We start from the raw sequence: 17072 nt of genomic DNA, 5'->3' as shown, positions 1-17072 counted from the left end.
GCAATAGCAAACCACAAACATCGAACAATCAAATCAATTCCCCATGGACCATAGACTATCGCAACTTTCGTTTCATCCCGAATTTAAATATTGATCTATTCAGCTGGTGTTTAAGCAGTGCTTTGCACATTATTTCAGTTTTTTCCTGAAATTCTGAGATTCATAGTCTTGTCCTGGTAAATTAAGAGATGTCTGAAAGAATCTTGTTGTAGATATTTCCTAAACCTATTTCGCACCTGACTTAAGTCTATCTGGGTCTCGTCTACAATCGACGTCCCCGAACGTCTACAGTCGACGTTAGTTTCTCTGGGTCTCATCTACAGTCGACGTCCCCGTTCAATAATATTTATACTCTTGCGCGTCTACACACGACATCGGCCAAGTTAGTAATACCTAACTTGTTTCCCTAACTAACTTGCTGCGCAGCAATAATAACCAGACAGACAGACTTCAGCAAATGTCCTTTAAATGCTTTAATCACGGCCGGGAGAGTTTCCCGAGCATTTCTCAGAGAATCGCCCCCAAGAAGAAGCACGGCTGGAGGATCTCAGACAAATTTCAGAGAGAATCCCACCAGCAAATGGAATACATCAGGTTTTATAGGATAAAGACAGACACAACAAATAAGATCAAATAACTAACTCATGAGTTAACTCACGTCACCTTCTATTACCGTCTATCAATGATTACTCAATATATCATGACATAATACAGACAGTATATTTTTGATTTTGTCATGGTTAGCACTTGAGAATTTTCCATTATACAAATAGACAAAGAACAGAACGTTTTAGTACGTTCTGTCCAAAGTTGTTAGAATGTTAGAACTAAAAGGGGAAGTAAGGTTTATATGTTAGAATTGTTAGAATCATGGTTAGTTTAAAAGATAGTTTACTATCTTATCTATTAAAAATCCATCACAATCTCAATCATCACTTACTCTAGATTGTATGTAAATTAGGGAGGATAAATCTGTTGAGAAATAGCTATACAAGGTAATCTCCCTTGATTTAGCACAGCAAATAAGGAACTCCTCAAATCATGCATACTGGTGCTTTGGTGCACATTAATACCTACTATTACATCTCTTTTTGCATTGTTTTGATATGCCTAGTCCTTGCGTTTGACAGTAATACCCCCATTGTGCAAATACTCCTACACAGCATTACCCAACTTTTTCTAAATGGCAGTTTTTAAATTGCAAGCATTTCCATGCATATTTTACTGCACTATCTAGCTCACTCTGCATAGCCAATTGACTGCTATCTGCCATTTTTCTAAATCTCAGTCTGTGCCTGCTATGCATACAGTATTCTATACCATAGAGGCCATCTGTTGATAGTGGGAAAAGAACACTAAATGGCTCAGTTTTGGCAAGTTTGTGCGTGTTTCTGCTCGTTAATTTCAAGAATGTTTTTTGTTGTTTGTAATAATGCTGCCTCATTACAGGCGACAAACACTAAGCAATTCCCTTTCATACAGATTCGGACACTTTCAGAGGATAGATCAGACTTCTCTCTACCCCATGTTCATATTGTGTTTTTTTAGTCATGGATCAGTTTTTCAGATCAGCAAAAAAGAATGTGTGAGAGGTAGACAAATATACAGTGGTGGTCAGAATTAATGGAACCCCTGGTAAATATGATCAAAAATGGATGTAAAAATAAATCTGCATTGTTTATCCTTTTGATCTTTCATTAAAAAAAAATCGCAAAAATCTAACCTTTCATTGAAGTAAAATAATTGAAAGTGGGGGGTAAATCACATTATAAAATAAATGCTTTTCTCCAAAACATGCTGGCCATAATTATTGGCTCCCTGTTATTAAATACTTTTTGCAACCTCCTTTTGCCAAGATAACAGATCTGAGTTTTCTTCTATAATGCCTGATGAGTTTGGAGAATAACTGACAAGAGACCATTTCTCCATACAGTATCTCTCTAGATCCTTCAGATTCAGAAGTTCATGTTGGTGCTTCTTCTGTTCAGTTCACCCCACTCATTTTCTATAGGGTTCAGTTTAGGGGACTGGAACGGTCATGGCAGAAGCTTCATTTTGTGCTCAGTTACCCATTTTTGTGTTGATTTTGATGTTTGTTTTGGACCATTGTCCTGATGGAAGATCCAACCACAGCCCATTATAAGATTTCTAGCAAAGGCAGTCAGGTTTTGATTTTTTATCTGTTGGCATTTGCTAGAATCCATAATACCATGTATCTGAACAAGATGTCCAGGACCTCCAGCAAAAAAATAGGCCCACAACATATAAGATCCAGCAGTATATTTAACCGTAAGGCATGGGGTACTTGTTATCCCTGTTTGCACCAAACACATCTGGTGGGTTTGCTGCCAAAAAGCCCTTTTTTTGTTTCATCTGACCACAGAATCCGGTCCCTTTTGAAGATCCAGTCGTGTCTGACAACTGAATATGCTGGAGTTTATTTTTGGAGGAGAGAGGAGGATTTTTCTTGAAAACCTCCCAAACATCATGTGGTTGTGTAAGGGTTGTTTGATATTTTTTTTTTTAGGCTTTCTGACCCCCAAGACTCAAGTAATATCTGCAATTCTCCATCTGTGATCCTCGGAGAGTCTTTGGCCACTCAAACCTTCCTCCTCACCGTGCATTAAGACAATATAGACACACGCCCTCTTCCTGGCAGATTCGTAACATCTTTAGTTGATTATAACTTCTTAATTATTGCCCTGATGGTCAAAAAATGGGGATTTTCAATTCTTTAGCTATTTTCTTACAGCCACTTTCTATTTTGTGATGCTCAACAATCTTTTGCTCCACATCAGAACTATTCTTTGATTTTACTCATCGTGATGGATGATTAAGGAAATTCGGCCTTTGTGTTTTCGTCATATTTAAACTCCTGTGAAACAATAAGTCATAGCTAGACAATTTCATGTTCCTGGAGTTTCATGACTCCATAAATGAAAAGGTTTTAATGATATCTGTGCATCATTAAATGTGAGTTAATGTTTGACTATTCTTTTTAAGTCTTTAATTAAAATAATGTCAAAGTCAGTTAGAATAATCAAATGTAACAATTTATTATGTCAGGTAAATGTATCATGCCAATTACATAATCAATTCAAAGATAATCAATACAAAACATCAAAAGTTCTGGATTAAAGAGAAGAGATGCGAACCCAACATTAAAATACATGATGCTGAATTCTTTGAGGTCCTTCAACATCATGAGCTCATCTGAGTAACAGAAGGCCCCGAATCCCCTGCTGCATTTCATCATATAGCCAGAACCTTTCACATGGAAACATCTGAATTTGCATTCAGAGTTGACACCTTTGGGTGTAAGGAGACCATTTGGCAGGAGACCAACCCCTCCTTGTGCGCCAGTTATCCTTAAACTCTTAAAAACCTTATTACCTTTTGTTTTACTAATTTGGGAATGGGACATTTTTACCAGTCGCAATGAGACATTTCAAATGATACTAAATATGTATAATACTCTATGTTAATCATTCACATTAAACCATATATTCTTGGGCCAGTTTTTGGTGATCTTCGCATGGGGGAGAAGGAGAGGGGGATGAGAGAAAGAGATGTAGATTAGGATGACTCTGAGGTGAGACTTTCGTCTCAATAGTGCATGAGGGGGAGTTCAAATGTTAATTTCCAGAGAGGTCCTTTGTCTTCTCAGGGTCTGGTCGCTCTTCAACCAGACTGTCCGGCATCTCTTAATTTCTCAGTTCCTACACATCCAATATATAGATAGACATCCGTTTTCTTTCTCAAATGTTGACATTCATTTAAGACATAACCGACTGTGTTTACAAGGATACTCACAGATACAGGTATTTTGAGATCATTTTGTGTGTCCGCATCCATTCAAGCACAGAGACATGAAAGAGAATTTAATTTAAATCTGTGTTCAAATTAAGTTCCCTTTCGTGGTCACTCCGAGTTACGTCGGATGACGACGATTGGGGTTTCGCATAGAAGCCTATCACCTTCGAGTATATAAAACGAGCCAATGGCAATGAAATGCCATGGGTCTGCGGAATTTGCATAGCGTATCTCTGCCCACCGCAGGGGGTATATAAGGAAGTACGCTGGCAACATGCAGATATGTTTTCGCTTCGGAGCCGAGAACTTCTCCACTCCCTGTAAGCCAAATATTCTGAGTTATTTCTTCTCATCCCTTCGAGACGAGCGAACTCTCCGGTGTTGGTGTGACGGCGATTTCAGCGAGTGCTCACTACCCTGCTGATCTGTTCAGTGATCTGACAGATAGTGTGCTTCTCCCTGTTCGCTTCAGCATCCGCAGAGTTTTTCCTCTCACAAAAAGAGCATTGCACGCGGCACGTCTTTTTAAAGATGCCTCGCCCGTGCACTTCTGGTTGCGGTCGCGATGTGTTCTTCTCTGATGGGCACGATCTCTGCTTAGCGTGTTTGGGCGTTGATCACGCTAAAGCAGCGTTCGTGGATGACTCATGTTCCCACTGCGGGAACATGACCATCTCCATGCTGCGGTCGAGACTCAATGAGCTCACTAGAGCGAGAGTCCCCCTACCCACACCCCGATCTACTGACTCCGCGAGAGCCAGTACTTCGGCTGGTGGCCGGGGTGACCTGAGGGTGACTGTGTGGGACATACCGCCGAGACGTCCACGGTCCACACACCCCTCTTCAGCAGTGGTACCCGCGAGTGTTCAAACTGAGACCGCTGGTCCCTCTACGGAGGCCCCACGTGTTTCGATTGGAGCTCCAGAGGAGGATGCAATGTCGATCGCTGCATTACAAGGTGGGCGTGAGTCCTCGGGAAGTGAGGATTCGGCTGTGTTGCCGCCTTCGGGCGTGACAGCATTGCCCGAGTCTGATCCCGAGCTGACTGCCATGCTTTCCCGGGCAGCCGCGAAGTCACGCGGTCCTGGAAGGCTCCCATGTTTTCCCGGGATCGTTCGTCGGCTTTCTCCGCCTTTCCTCCCCTCGATAAGGCTGATGCTTGTGGGTACACTGGGATTCCAAGTGGTGCAAGTGGTGCAGAAACAACAAAACCATTGACTTCGTTCTTCTCTTTGATAAGCCATTTTGGGGAATGAGCTTGTTCTAACACCTATCTTGGAGTGGAAAGGGTTGAATCAGACGTTGTCATTTCTTATACTAATTTGCCTAATTACAGCTGGATTAGCTGGATCAGTAAAGCGATCCATCACTTTAGCATGTGGGAATACCATTCAAGAGAAATGCATACATCTTACAGATTTAAGACCAGTGTGTGTGCATCTACAGTATCTATAATTCAGTGATATTTCAGTAATACTTCATATGCAATTGTCCTGTTTGCTTGTTTGTTTGTAGGCAATGACTGTGAATATGTGAAGTGTGTACATGGCTCTCGGTAAAAATAGATTGATGTTGTAAAGCTGAGAAGTTTATGTTCACATGCACAGGTTTTTTTTTTTTTTTTTTTTCAGGACCATACAGTGAGCAGAGCTTTGGGGCTCGGAAAATCTCATTTCAAATTTCCACAAAGAAATATATTTTCTTTGTTACTTACACATTATAGAGTACTCTGTCTGTACACAAACGCTGCTAGTGTGAAAGCAAAATGTGCGGGTCCTGCTCCCGCTCACCATAAACACTGCTTCTGCGCTGCCTCCGCTCTCGCGTGCAGTGTGAAACCGGCGTTACCATAGATATCATATATAAACACTAGATGTCTCGTGCGCGCTGCTGGCCAATGGAGGTCGATGTTTGTACGTGGCGGCCATCTTGCCACAGGCATTTCGCTCACTTGTTTAATGGTGCATGTACTTTTAAATAACCATAACTTGCTAAATTTCCTACCGATTTTCAAACGGTTTGGTTTATTATAAACGTCAGAGATGTAGCTATGACACTGCATACATACACTGCATACATATGAATAATTATAACTTGCATGTTCAAGCATTCGGAATTATAGCCACGTTAATAACGTTTGTAAGAAACCAAACCGTTTGTAAATCCGTCAAGATTTCAGCGAGATAAGAGGATTTGTGTGTGTGCTGATCACTCACCTTACATTAAGGCCCAATCCCAATTCTATTTTATACCCCTTCACCTACCCCTACCCCTTCGCCTACCCCTTACCCTTGCCCCTTGAAACAGAGGCGTAGGGGTGAAAATATTCCCCTAAGAAATGGGACACCACTACTACACCGTCATTATACGTCGTCGTTAGCGCCTACGTCACAGGAGATGCGCCAATGTTTATCACAAACTTTCAAGATTCCGTCGTCAGCTGTAGTCATCACAATTGCGTGAGTTACAGATATATTTTTTTGCATTTTTTGCATATTTTTTTGCAGGTTTAGAAAACAATTGCGCCACTAACCAGGAAAAATTAAAGTCAGTGGCGCGTTGCGCATGTTATTCATAAGCTATTTTAAGGGCGCATGCTTGGCCATAATCAATGTAGCGTGTGCACAACGCGCATACACTTTGATTCTCTCATCTACACAGAAGCAGCAGTTTTCATTTTTGCAAATCATACATTATTACGATAGATAGATAGATAGATAGATAGATAGATAGATAGATAGATAGATAGATAGATAGATAGATAGATAGATAGATAGATAGATAGATAGATAGATAGATAGATAGATAGATAATTTATTATAAAAGCATACATCTAGCTTACACATTTACCCAAATTATCATACGCCTTTTTAACCGAAGTTAATTTGGGTGGGTTTCTCCATCCCCAACGTCCCTGACGAGAGCGTTGCTCTCCTTGGCTGTGAACCGCTCCTGGCGCGCGCCTGGCAAATCCGCCGTTATGATAGGAATCCGCTTTAGAACAAGCGCGCCTGCTCTTAAAGGGAATGTGAGATGACTCTCTGATTGGTTTATTTCACGTTACGCCCAAACCAAACCTATGAATAATGAAGCTCTTCAGACCAACCCATTTTAGATTTGCGCCTGGCGCAAGAGTCATTTATCCCGCCGGGAAAATAGCAACAGCGCCAAGACCCGCCCACAAAGTTACTTGTGCTTTGCGCTTTGACACTTGCGTTTCAGATCGTTAAAATAGGGCCCCTAGCGTTTATATATGATATCTATGGGCGTTACCCTTCACCCCTCATTTACACCGCACACGTCTGCGGCGCATTACGGCTGCGACACGGCTACCGGAGCTGATCGCGCCCATTCTAGTCAATGCTTGTGTTTACACCGGCCGCGACGCGACGTGTTTCAGAAGCTTCCCAAAAGCAGCTTTCCGCGCCGCTTCGCTAAATAGGCGCCTAGTCTATGTTTGACGGACGCGTTGTATCAGTGCTGCGCGAGCTGTCTCTAACAAACACGGACACGCGCACACAGAGAGAGAGAAGATAATTGTAAAATAAAAAAATTGACTAAGTTTAAATTTTGTTCTTGCTTGTTTTTTTTATGTCAAAATGTCAGAAAGCATTTTGTATTATCCTTCCGTGTTTTTAAAATTCGTTAAATGACAGACGTTTTACTGTTAACACAGCGCTCATTATATGTCGGATTCGTCTAACTTATACTTGATATTCATTTTAGAATAAGTGATTCGTTATGCTATTATTGGACTCCTGTCTATTCATTGTCAACTCTTTTCTATAAATATGTTTATTGGCTAACATTTATTCAGCTAATACGTGTCCTGTTTAAAATGTGCAATGTTCAAACGCAAAGACAGCACGTCACAAATAGAAGCCCTTTTCCTTGTGGTATTTGGTATCATATTTGGATATTGGAATAATAAATTAAGTAGCCTAACTTAATTGTACACAATGTTCCTATTTTTTTTTTTTTTTTTTTTTTACTGTTTTCTAGGGGTTTCTTAATTTTAGACTAGTTGACCAGCACACATTATATGCAAAGCAGTATATAATGCTCGTGTGTAGTCGTCGTCGTCGTCCCAAGCTCACTGCCTTCCCAAGTGAGATACATATTGCATGAGAGCATCCCTGATAAGCACAGCTTGTGCAGAAGGTCGGTCATCATGGTTGTCTCTTGCTTTCATTACATCAGTCTTCACAAGGTTGTATGAATCGTTGCTTCTCCATCTCACAGATGTTATGGAGTACACAACATGCTGCCACAACTGTAGGCATGAAAACCATATAATAACCATATGAGTGGTGAATGTCTGACCAGAGACTTTCTGTAAAGTGTCTCTCCACCACTTCCTCCCAGAACGCCTTATTGCGTGGTCTCTTCCAGACCCTTGGGCTTCGAGCCCTATCAAATGAGCAACTGCTTCATTCTGCCGTTGTCTTCTGATATTTCGGACACTTGCAATTATTTTTGAAATTGAAATGACGGTAAGCTGGCAAATTTTTGTATTTTTTGGGGGGGTTTGTTTGTTTGGTGTTGGCGGGTGTGCTGACTTGTGGAACCCCAAAAGGTAGAATTTGCGATATTTAAAAAATAACTATGTATGGAAACGGCTAAAGGGCAGATTATTTTTTTTGCGATACACCAAAACATATGCGACAAATCGGTTTCGTAATTCGTGACGTCAACACGCACACCATCTTATCGGTAAAAGGCCAATTGAATGGAAACAGGCTGGAGACGGCAAATTTCATAATGTTTTTTTTCCCCGCATATTCTCTTTGTCGATAACAAAACAGCGCAAAAAGTGGATGGAAACTTGGCTTTAGTTGCAGTGTATAGCATGTAGTGTGGCATCGTATGCACTGTAACTGACGCCATTGTGTTTAGATCTATGCTTTTTACATACAAGTCTGTAAACTGTTTATTTCTTTGAGATGGCATGCTGTGTTAAAGAAGTCTGTTTCTTCTGTACTCACTTATGATAATAATATGATAAGATAAGGGATCACATTGAAGGGCTCGTTTCATGCTGAGACCATATGAGCACTCAATAAAGCATCTGCCTGAAAGAAAGCATAGTAAAATCAGTTACATGCTTGCTGTGAAATTAAACGCCCCACATACTGGGGAAATGTATATAATAGGCTAAAGTATTCTTCTGTCCTTTTTATTGTACTTAGCACATTTTTATAATGAAAAGGATGAAAAACACAATCCAGATGCAAATGTTCTATATTGTACTTACTGAGACGGAATCATGCAGCAGTTAATAGATTCACTGATGTCCAGGCTGCTTGAATACTGGAGGATATGAGATCCTAGGGGAAGTGTGATGCTAACTGATAAGTAATGGCTGAAGGGCTTCAGACTGAAGTTATAGATTATACTTGTGATATGAGGACAATGAAGAGAATATGAATCTCTCTCCTGTTGAAATGAATTAAAATGTGTTTTATGCGAGGCTGCACACCAGTTCACCCCTAACCTTACATCATTGCCAGTTTTTTGCTGCTTGGTATTAGAATGACCTTTTATGCACAAATCATTTTAATATTTTTTTTTTCTTTCTACTCTAATGTAGTATCTCAAAGAACAGCCAGAAATTTGCCAGACAGGTCCAAGACAATGTTTTACAAGACAAAGTCAGTGCCTAGGTCTGAACCTTTAAGTCACTTTTCAAGATACAAGGTTTCATGAATCTGACTTCACTAGCTCTCCAAGTCTTACCAATGAATTATAAATCACATTTATTGTAATTTTATTAGGTCTTATAAAAAATACATACAACTGAGGCTATTAATGCAATATAGATAAAGAAATAAATTTTGCATATGAAGCTATAAATCTAAAGCAGTCTCAACTTTATACCTTCTGGTTTATAGCTGGAACTACATTACATTTACATTTACATTTATTCATTTACCAGAAGCTTTTATCCAAAGCGACTGAGAACTACATAATATAGTATAATGAAGAACTGGAAAACACAAAAATGGAAATCGTCATCATTTATTAATATTGTTCCAAACTGGAATGATTTGTTCAAAGAAACAAAGGCATTAAATATGTTGAAGATCCATAGTGATTAATGTGCTATATTCCAAATCCTTTGAAAACACAGGTTTGTGTAATGAACAGATTTTCCTGAAGTTTCATAATTTTTCAGTGATACTCTTCCCATCCAGTGAATTAACTCTAGAACTAGTAACTAGATCAGCCTGAATAAATTGTTCAGTCTGATTTGTAATCAAGATGATTGTGTTCATTGAAAAAAAAAAAAAAAAAAAAAAATCTCCCAAGACAATCATTCAGATTTATATTGTTTAAGGTGAGAACATTAATTTTGGGGTCAAGTATTCTTCTAAGAAAGCCCTTATTTGTCACTAGACTGTGATGATATCAATATCCAATTTGTATCTCCCAATGACTCATTTACATGTACAGAGCCCATGTGCCTTACAAAAGCATCTTTATTAATTATATCTAACTGAGAAAGCAGCTTTGGTTAAATATACTTTTATTTTAATTGGATTTGTTCTCTCTCTCTCTCTCTCTCTCTCTCTCTCTCTTTAAAAAAAAATACAATACTTGCAAATAACAAAAACACAAATGGATTATTGGCTAATTAGTGAAACATTTCAAGAGAATGATGTGATGCGTCAAATTGTGTGTGATGTATTCAGTTTGTGATTAAAGAAAAAACTTTTATCCAACCCTTACTCCATCTGTTGCTCTCTAAATATTTGGTGATCTGTGACTGCCACTTATGTGGCAAAGACTCTGACTGGTCATTTGGAACCTGCATGTGTGTGAAGGTGAAGTCAGTGAATGAGTGAGTTAATACACTGTAAAAAATGGTACTATTGTTAACTTAAGGAGGTGTTTGTATCTAATTTGACCCTTAAATGGCATTTTGCTGATGTAACCTAAACCCTGAAACCTAAATGTATTTAAGTATTTAAGTTCATCAAAATCAGTTCATAAAAAAAATAAAATAATAATAATAATATATATATATTTAAATTTTTATTGTAAGCATTTAACTCGTCGTTTGCAATCTCTTGTTAGTCGAGTATGATGGCTGCTTGCATTTATCATACACCCGGCGCAATTCGGCGCCAGGTATGACCCAAGTTTTTTTTTTTTTGCTAGTTTTAGCCCAACGCAGTTATCATTTTCACGTCCTGCACCACGTTGTTTAAATAGCAAAATAGAATATAGAATAATAGAATACAAATATAATAATTGTTCGCCCATGGGCATGCTGTTCTGAAAATGAGGTGTGCTCGGGTGCATTGTTGTCCCCTTGCTATTTTGAGGCAACTGAAATAGACTGTGTCAAATAATCATTGACCAACTGAAACCTGGTCTAAAGTCAATGGCACAGTATTTTTCGCTTTAGCCTTGCACACGAGCAGATCTGTTTCCTCTCTGGAGAAGCATTAGGTCTTTCTGCTTGCAAATTACGCCTTGTAAATAGCAATCCGCCATGGCGCGAGCAAAACTGGCTTTTAAAGGGAATGGGAGATGAGACTCTGATTGGTTTATTGCACATTACGCCCAAAACACACCCATTACTCATTAAGAGAATAGGGACAGCCCTTTTAGACCACGCACCAACCATTTTACCCGTTATTAAACTAGCAAAAGTGGATTCGGACATGCCCTAAGTGCTTTAGATCATGCGCTTAGATCGTTAAAGGGTAAGTTCACCCAAAAATGAATATTATGTCATTGATGACTCACCCTCATGTCGTTCCAAGCCCGTAAGACCTCCGTTCATCTTCAGAACATAGTTTAAGATATTTTAGATTTAGTCCGGGAGCTTTCTGTTCCTCCATTGAAAGTCAATGGACGGCATACTGTCCATGTCCAGAAAGGCAATACAGACATCATCAAAGTAGTCCATGTGACATCAGTGGCTCAATCTTAAATTTATCAAGCGACGAGAATACTTTTTGTGCGCTAAAAGTAGACAAAAATAACGACATTATTCCACTCAGGAATTTTATTCAGGAAATGAATAGTGGAATAAAGTCGTTATTTTTGTTTGATTTGATTTGATGTCTGTATTGCCTTTCTGGACATGGACAGTATGCCGTCCATTGACTTTCAATGGAGGAACAGAAAGCTCTCGGACTAAATCTAAAATATCTTAAACTGTGTTCCGAATATGAACGGAGGTCTTACGGGCTTGGAACGACATGAGGGTGAGTCATTCATGACATCATTTTCATTTTTGGGTGAACTAACCCTTTAAAATAGGGCCCTAGGAATCATTTTTAGGTATACTTTTTTTTCAATCTAAGAATGAGAAGTTGAGTGATAATGAATAAATAAACTTCCCTTGCACACCTAGTTGGTCGTGAGCTGGTGTGTTGGGCACAGAAAGTACAATTGGACAACATTCTCCACACTGTCATGCAAATCTTAAATAATTAAATTTTCAGTCATGCTAGAAAAAGGTTTTTGGCCAAAATAGTAAAAAAAAAAAAAAATGTTGGCATATTTATGTAGCTTGCAAAGAGAGAAAAGGACCAGATATGTATGCAAAATACAGAAAAAGAGGTGACATACTGTAGAATATAAGTGTGAGAGAAAGAAGTGTAGGACACCAGTGAGCTCTTTTGGCTTTTCTTCCTACACAAAACAACCCTCCTACACGCTCACACACAGGACACCATTTTACATTTTAACAAGCATATGAAGAGAAACATTAGAGCGACTCTTTTGTTTCTTTTCAGCCTTGTTCAAGGAAGCAGGCAGTGAGGAAAATATGGAGGCAAATAAAGAGAGAGAGAAAGAGACAGACAGAGAGAGAGAGAGAGAGAGAGAGAGAGAGAGAGAGAGAGAGAGAGAGAGAGTAAGCAAGTAAGTAAGAGAGTAAGAGAGAGAGCTGGCACAGGCTGAGCCAGGCACTGACTGTGTGGACACGGAGGAGTGCGGAGAGAACAGAAACGACAGAGCAGAAGGAGGAGTGAATAGATGGAGTGACCCAGGAGGAGGAGAGGAATGCTGAGCGAACAGACCGACAGAGCGCGAAAGGGAAGGCGAGAGTGCCGTGGCAGCAACAGCAGAGCAATTAAACAGTGCAAAGGAAAGCAAAGTCTCCCATGCTGAGCAGCTTCTGTCGCTCACTCGCGCTCTCTCTCTTTCGAGCGACCAAAGAGGCAGAAGTGAATCCGTCCAGACAACGATAAAGGACAAGAGGAGGCACGCGAGAGGCAGGGGGAGGAGCAAGCATGCTTTGATTGACAGAGTAAAGAGGAGGGACATGGATACAAATTGAAGAATTTAATTTTCCTGGAATGGATATTTTTAGCAAAGGAAAATCAAAGGAGAAGAAGATCAAGGATGCAGTGTCTGTCTAAAAGAAGGATGGAAAAAGGGAAGGAGAGAGAGAGAGTGAGATGCTGAATTCGGACCATGTCAGAACAGATTCCACATCAGCGGCATTCAGCCCTCCTACAGGCAAGAGTCAGTGTGTGTGCGTATGTGTGTGTGAACTAGCACGAAGTACGACCTCTGTAACGCCAGGCTTTTGGCCATGTGCCCCCATTGTTGAGGACAGAGACAGAGAAATGGGAAGGCGAAAAGCCAGTTCAGTATCACTGTAAAAGCCAGAGAAAAAGAGGTAAAAAGACAAGATGAGTGTGATCATGGGGTTGTGGGGTCAGTTCTAGCTAGTGTTCAGGAAACCCTCTCTCCAGGGATTGTGGAAAAAGGTCCATTTTACCAACAGGACTGCCTGCCTGGAGACTCGCTCAGATCCTTCTTTCTTGTAACTCAGCTGGCGTTGCCTTCCACAATTCATCTCTTTTTCATTATTCTCTCTTACAATCTGTGTTTTATCTATTGAATGTTTTCTCTCATTAAGATCCAATTCACTTGCCTGAACTTCAGAAGATTTGCTGATTGCAAGCTGTCTGCTAACCAAGACTAAGTCTGGGCACCTTGACCAGATGGACTGAGGAGGGGAGCGAAATAGATCTAGAAAGAGAAAGGAACAAGGAAAATAGCCTGGGGATGTTGCCTGAGGGTTTATAGAGGGTTGTCAGTGGGTATGAAGACACATGGTGAATTTTGTGTACCTTAGGGAGCAGTGTGTTTGTGCGTGAATGTGTTTATTCAATCCAGTAATAAAGTTTGCATACATTTGACAGGATATTTAAGTGGAAATCAAAGTAGAGTTGGGATTGTACGCTTCAGTTGAAACTTGAGTAGTTTTGCAGGTGCTACAATAGTGTGTGACTTGATTGCTGGACTCTAAAATTGAGATTAGTATTCAGGAAATCAGTGTTGTGGCTCTCTCTGTGCTCCTGGAGCCCCATGAGGGCCCCGGCCGCGGAGGCCTGGCTGGGAGATGAAGGCGCCCCCCCTGCTGCTCTAGCAGCCCTGTGGGCCCTCATGGCTCTGGAAGGCCCCTGTCTGCGCCCTGCCTCGCCCATGCCGGGCCAAGGCAGGGCCCGTCGTCGCCGCCGCACCCGAGCCGGAGCACCACGAGACAATCTGTCCCACCTCACCGTGGCCCTCCTAGCGCGGACTCGCCTCCATGGATTGCGGCACATCTGTGCTCCGTCAAACTCACTCAGCCGCCGGGCCTTTTGGATGCTGGCATTATGTACATGTCTGGGTCTTCTAGTTTCCTGGTCCTCGAATCGGCTGCTTCACTGGCTGGCCTTTCCCACTCACACAAGAATCCACACAGAGTGGGCGAGAGAACTCGCTTTTCCCACGGTCACCATCTGCAACAATAACCCCATTCGTTTGAACCACCTCACTAAGAGTGATCTGTACTTTGCGGGTCACTGGCTTGGACTGTTGCTTGCCAACCGCACGGCCAGACCCTTGGTGCTGGACCTGCTTCAAGATGACAGGCGGGCATGGTTTAGCAAGCTGTCAGATTTCCGTCTTTTCCTGCCTCCACGGCGCTTCGAGGGCACCAGCATGGAGTTCATGGACCGACTGGGCCACCAGCTGGAGGATATGCTATTGGCCTGCAAGTACCGCGGAGAGCCCTGTGGAGCCCACAACTTCTCCACTGTGAGTCTGAACAAATGACCTCCACCTCTCTCTCTCTCTCTCTCTCTCTCTCTCTCTCTCTCCTTCTGTCTCTTTCTCTGTCACCTTTTCTCTCTAGTGTTTGTCAAATTCACTGTGACTTATTCTTTCATGCAGCACATGCACAGACTCTGCTCTGACCTCTCGTTAGCTCTTGTCCTGTGTTGCCCTCTCCGTCATGCTTCAAATATTTCACAGCGCATTTTGTACACCCGCATCAGAACTTTCTGACCCCAATTCATAAAGACAGTTGTTGTTTTTTCTCAGGGAGTCAGATGTTGAACACCAGCTTTTTACAAACACATCAGGTGATGTGATCTTCCAAGGCTGATTTTCATAATGCCATTCTGATTGAGCATTATGTGCTATTTGCATTTGCATTGCTCATAAAGACCTCCAGGACATTCAACCTATTTCCACAGAGATCTGGTAGTGTGGCAACTGTCTAGCCTATTAGCATACACTGATTTTTTTTTCATTCCAATAAATAATTAGCCAGGCATGACATAAGATTATGTCGATTTTTCTACCCACACCTAAGAGAAAATGTCAATCAGTATCAACAGTTTGCGGATGAATTCTCTCTTTTTGCTCACCTTCTTGCAACTGTACAGCGCACAACGCTTGTTTTTACATGAATATTTATTTGTGCTTTTCAGTAAAATCTCTTTATATTCATAGAAATGAGTATTGCTTTATGTTTCTCTACATTGCAATACTGTCACAGTCTCAGACTCCTATTGTTAGTGCATGTCTTCCTTCTCGTGCTCATCCTGTTTCTCCAAAGTCACCACTGCTGCAGCTGTATTGCATACACTCATTCCTTTCTGTGCAAATACATTATTCTGATAAATTAAACTATTATGAGCACTATTATAGACCTTTAAAAAGCCTTTAAAATCAATGAAGAAAAGTATGAAGATAAATGATAAAAAACTCTTTATATTTGCAGTATTTTATTATTTATTGTTAGTATTAATATTATTATTACTGTTTATTTTATTTGTATTATTTTAAAAAACGGCAGGGTTTTGTTGTGACAATTAACCCCTTTTAGTATAGGGTCAATAATAAAATAAATGTTTAATCACTTTATTAACTTTATTTAGGTTTAAAAATGAAGGTTTAAAAATGGCTCAGAAGTTTAATTTCAATAAAATATTCAATTACAAGGTCACTTCTAATCACTGTACCACAGGTTCAAACACCATTATTAGATTTTAAACTGAGTCTTGAAAATTTTGCAGAATTTTATTTACTGTAAATTACAGAATATATAGCACACTATTCATTTTCAAGTTTATGTGTCATTAATAGGCCACTGTTAAATGTTTTGTAAGGAGTTGTGGGATGTTTCAGTCAGTCTCAGAGTGACAGCAGTAGGATGCACTGTTATGTTGACATTGTAAATGAAGTAATGTTGTGGGACTATGAGAAGGATTTTTTGGGTTCTGACCTTCCTCTCTCTCCATATTTCAGTCTCATTGTGTTGTTTACCACTCTGTTGTTTCCCTAATTCTCTTGATGTGTGGAGAGGAGGAGCGCGGGCAGATGTTCTCTCTCAGGCTACGTTTCAGCAGAGCTTCTTGTTGCATTTGTGTATCTGTGCGAGACTACTTTGCAACTCTCTCACAATAATTCTTAATTAGGGCTGGATGTCACTGAGGTGTTTTTCACTGCGTTTAGGAACGACACTGCAGTTTGTGGAGAATTTTAACAACCCATTTCACAATAACAAGAACATATGTGCCTTGTATGCATCTTATTTAAGCCACGCCTTATGTCTTCTAATGGCAAGTATATCAATAGTTTGAGACGTGATGATTTATGTGTCCGTGTAAATGAGTTTTTATTTATTGTACTTCTTACCCAACAGCATCCGTGTTTACTTAGCTCATATAGTAGTCACTGGAGGGTAAATACGCCCATTTTAAGAGTTCAGAAAACTAGAGTTTGGAAATCCCGTGTGTGATGGCTAATTTTCTTCTACCTCATCAGCTCAGTTTTTCTCTCCGTTACATTAGCTTAACATTATCTACTCATTACAATGTGTATTAGAGACCCAGTAAGACAATCGGAGAAGCCCCAGCAGGGAAAACTCTAATATCCAGCTTTGGGATGTTTCATATGGCTGCAGTTTATCTGTTGGATGTTACAGAAATAAGCAAATTCTGCCTTACTCATGAATA

At 40.4% G+C, this 17072-nt stretch overlaps 1 protein-coding gene across 3 annotated transcripts in view; it reads left to right on the top strand.

The window, feature by feature from the left end:
• The window catches only part of asic2 (acid-sensing (proton-gated) ion channel 2), a gene marked incomplete at its 5' end in the record, with an annotated part of 500726 nt that overhangs the window by 315671 nt on the left and 167983 nt on the right, over window positions 1-17072 (top strand). The window contains one exon of one of the 3 annotated variants that reach the window (XM_081369198.1): window positions 14152-14865. The exons of the other annotated variants lie outside the window; for them this stretch is intronic. Coding sequence (XP_081225324.1) covers window positions 14152-14865 — 714 coding nt within the window. Of the gene's footprint in view, window positions 1-14151; window positions 14866-17072 lie in introns of those variants that run through there. 3 annotated transcript variants of the gene reach the window in all.

This window comes from Scardinius erythrophthalmus (genome assembly GCF_964197995.2).
Source record: "Scardinius erythrophthalmus genome assembly, chromosome: 1".
In the NCBI taxonomy this organism is placed as follows: Eukaryota; Metazoa; Chordata; class Actinopteri; order Cypriniformes; family Leuciscidae; genus Scardinius; species Scardinius erythrophthalmus.
The sequence above is the reverse complement of the archived record's forward strand: the minus strand, read 5'-3'. Positions and strand labels throughout refer to the sequence as shown.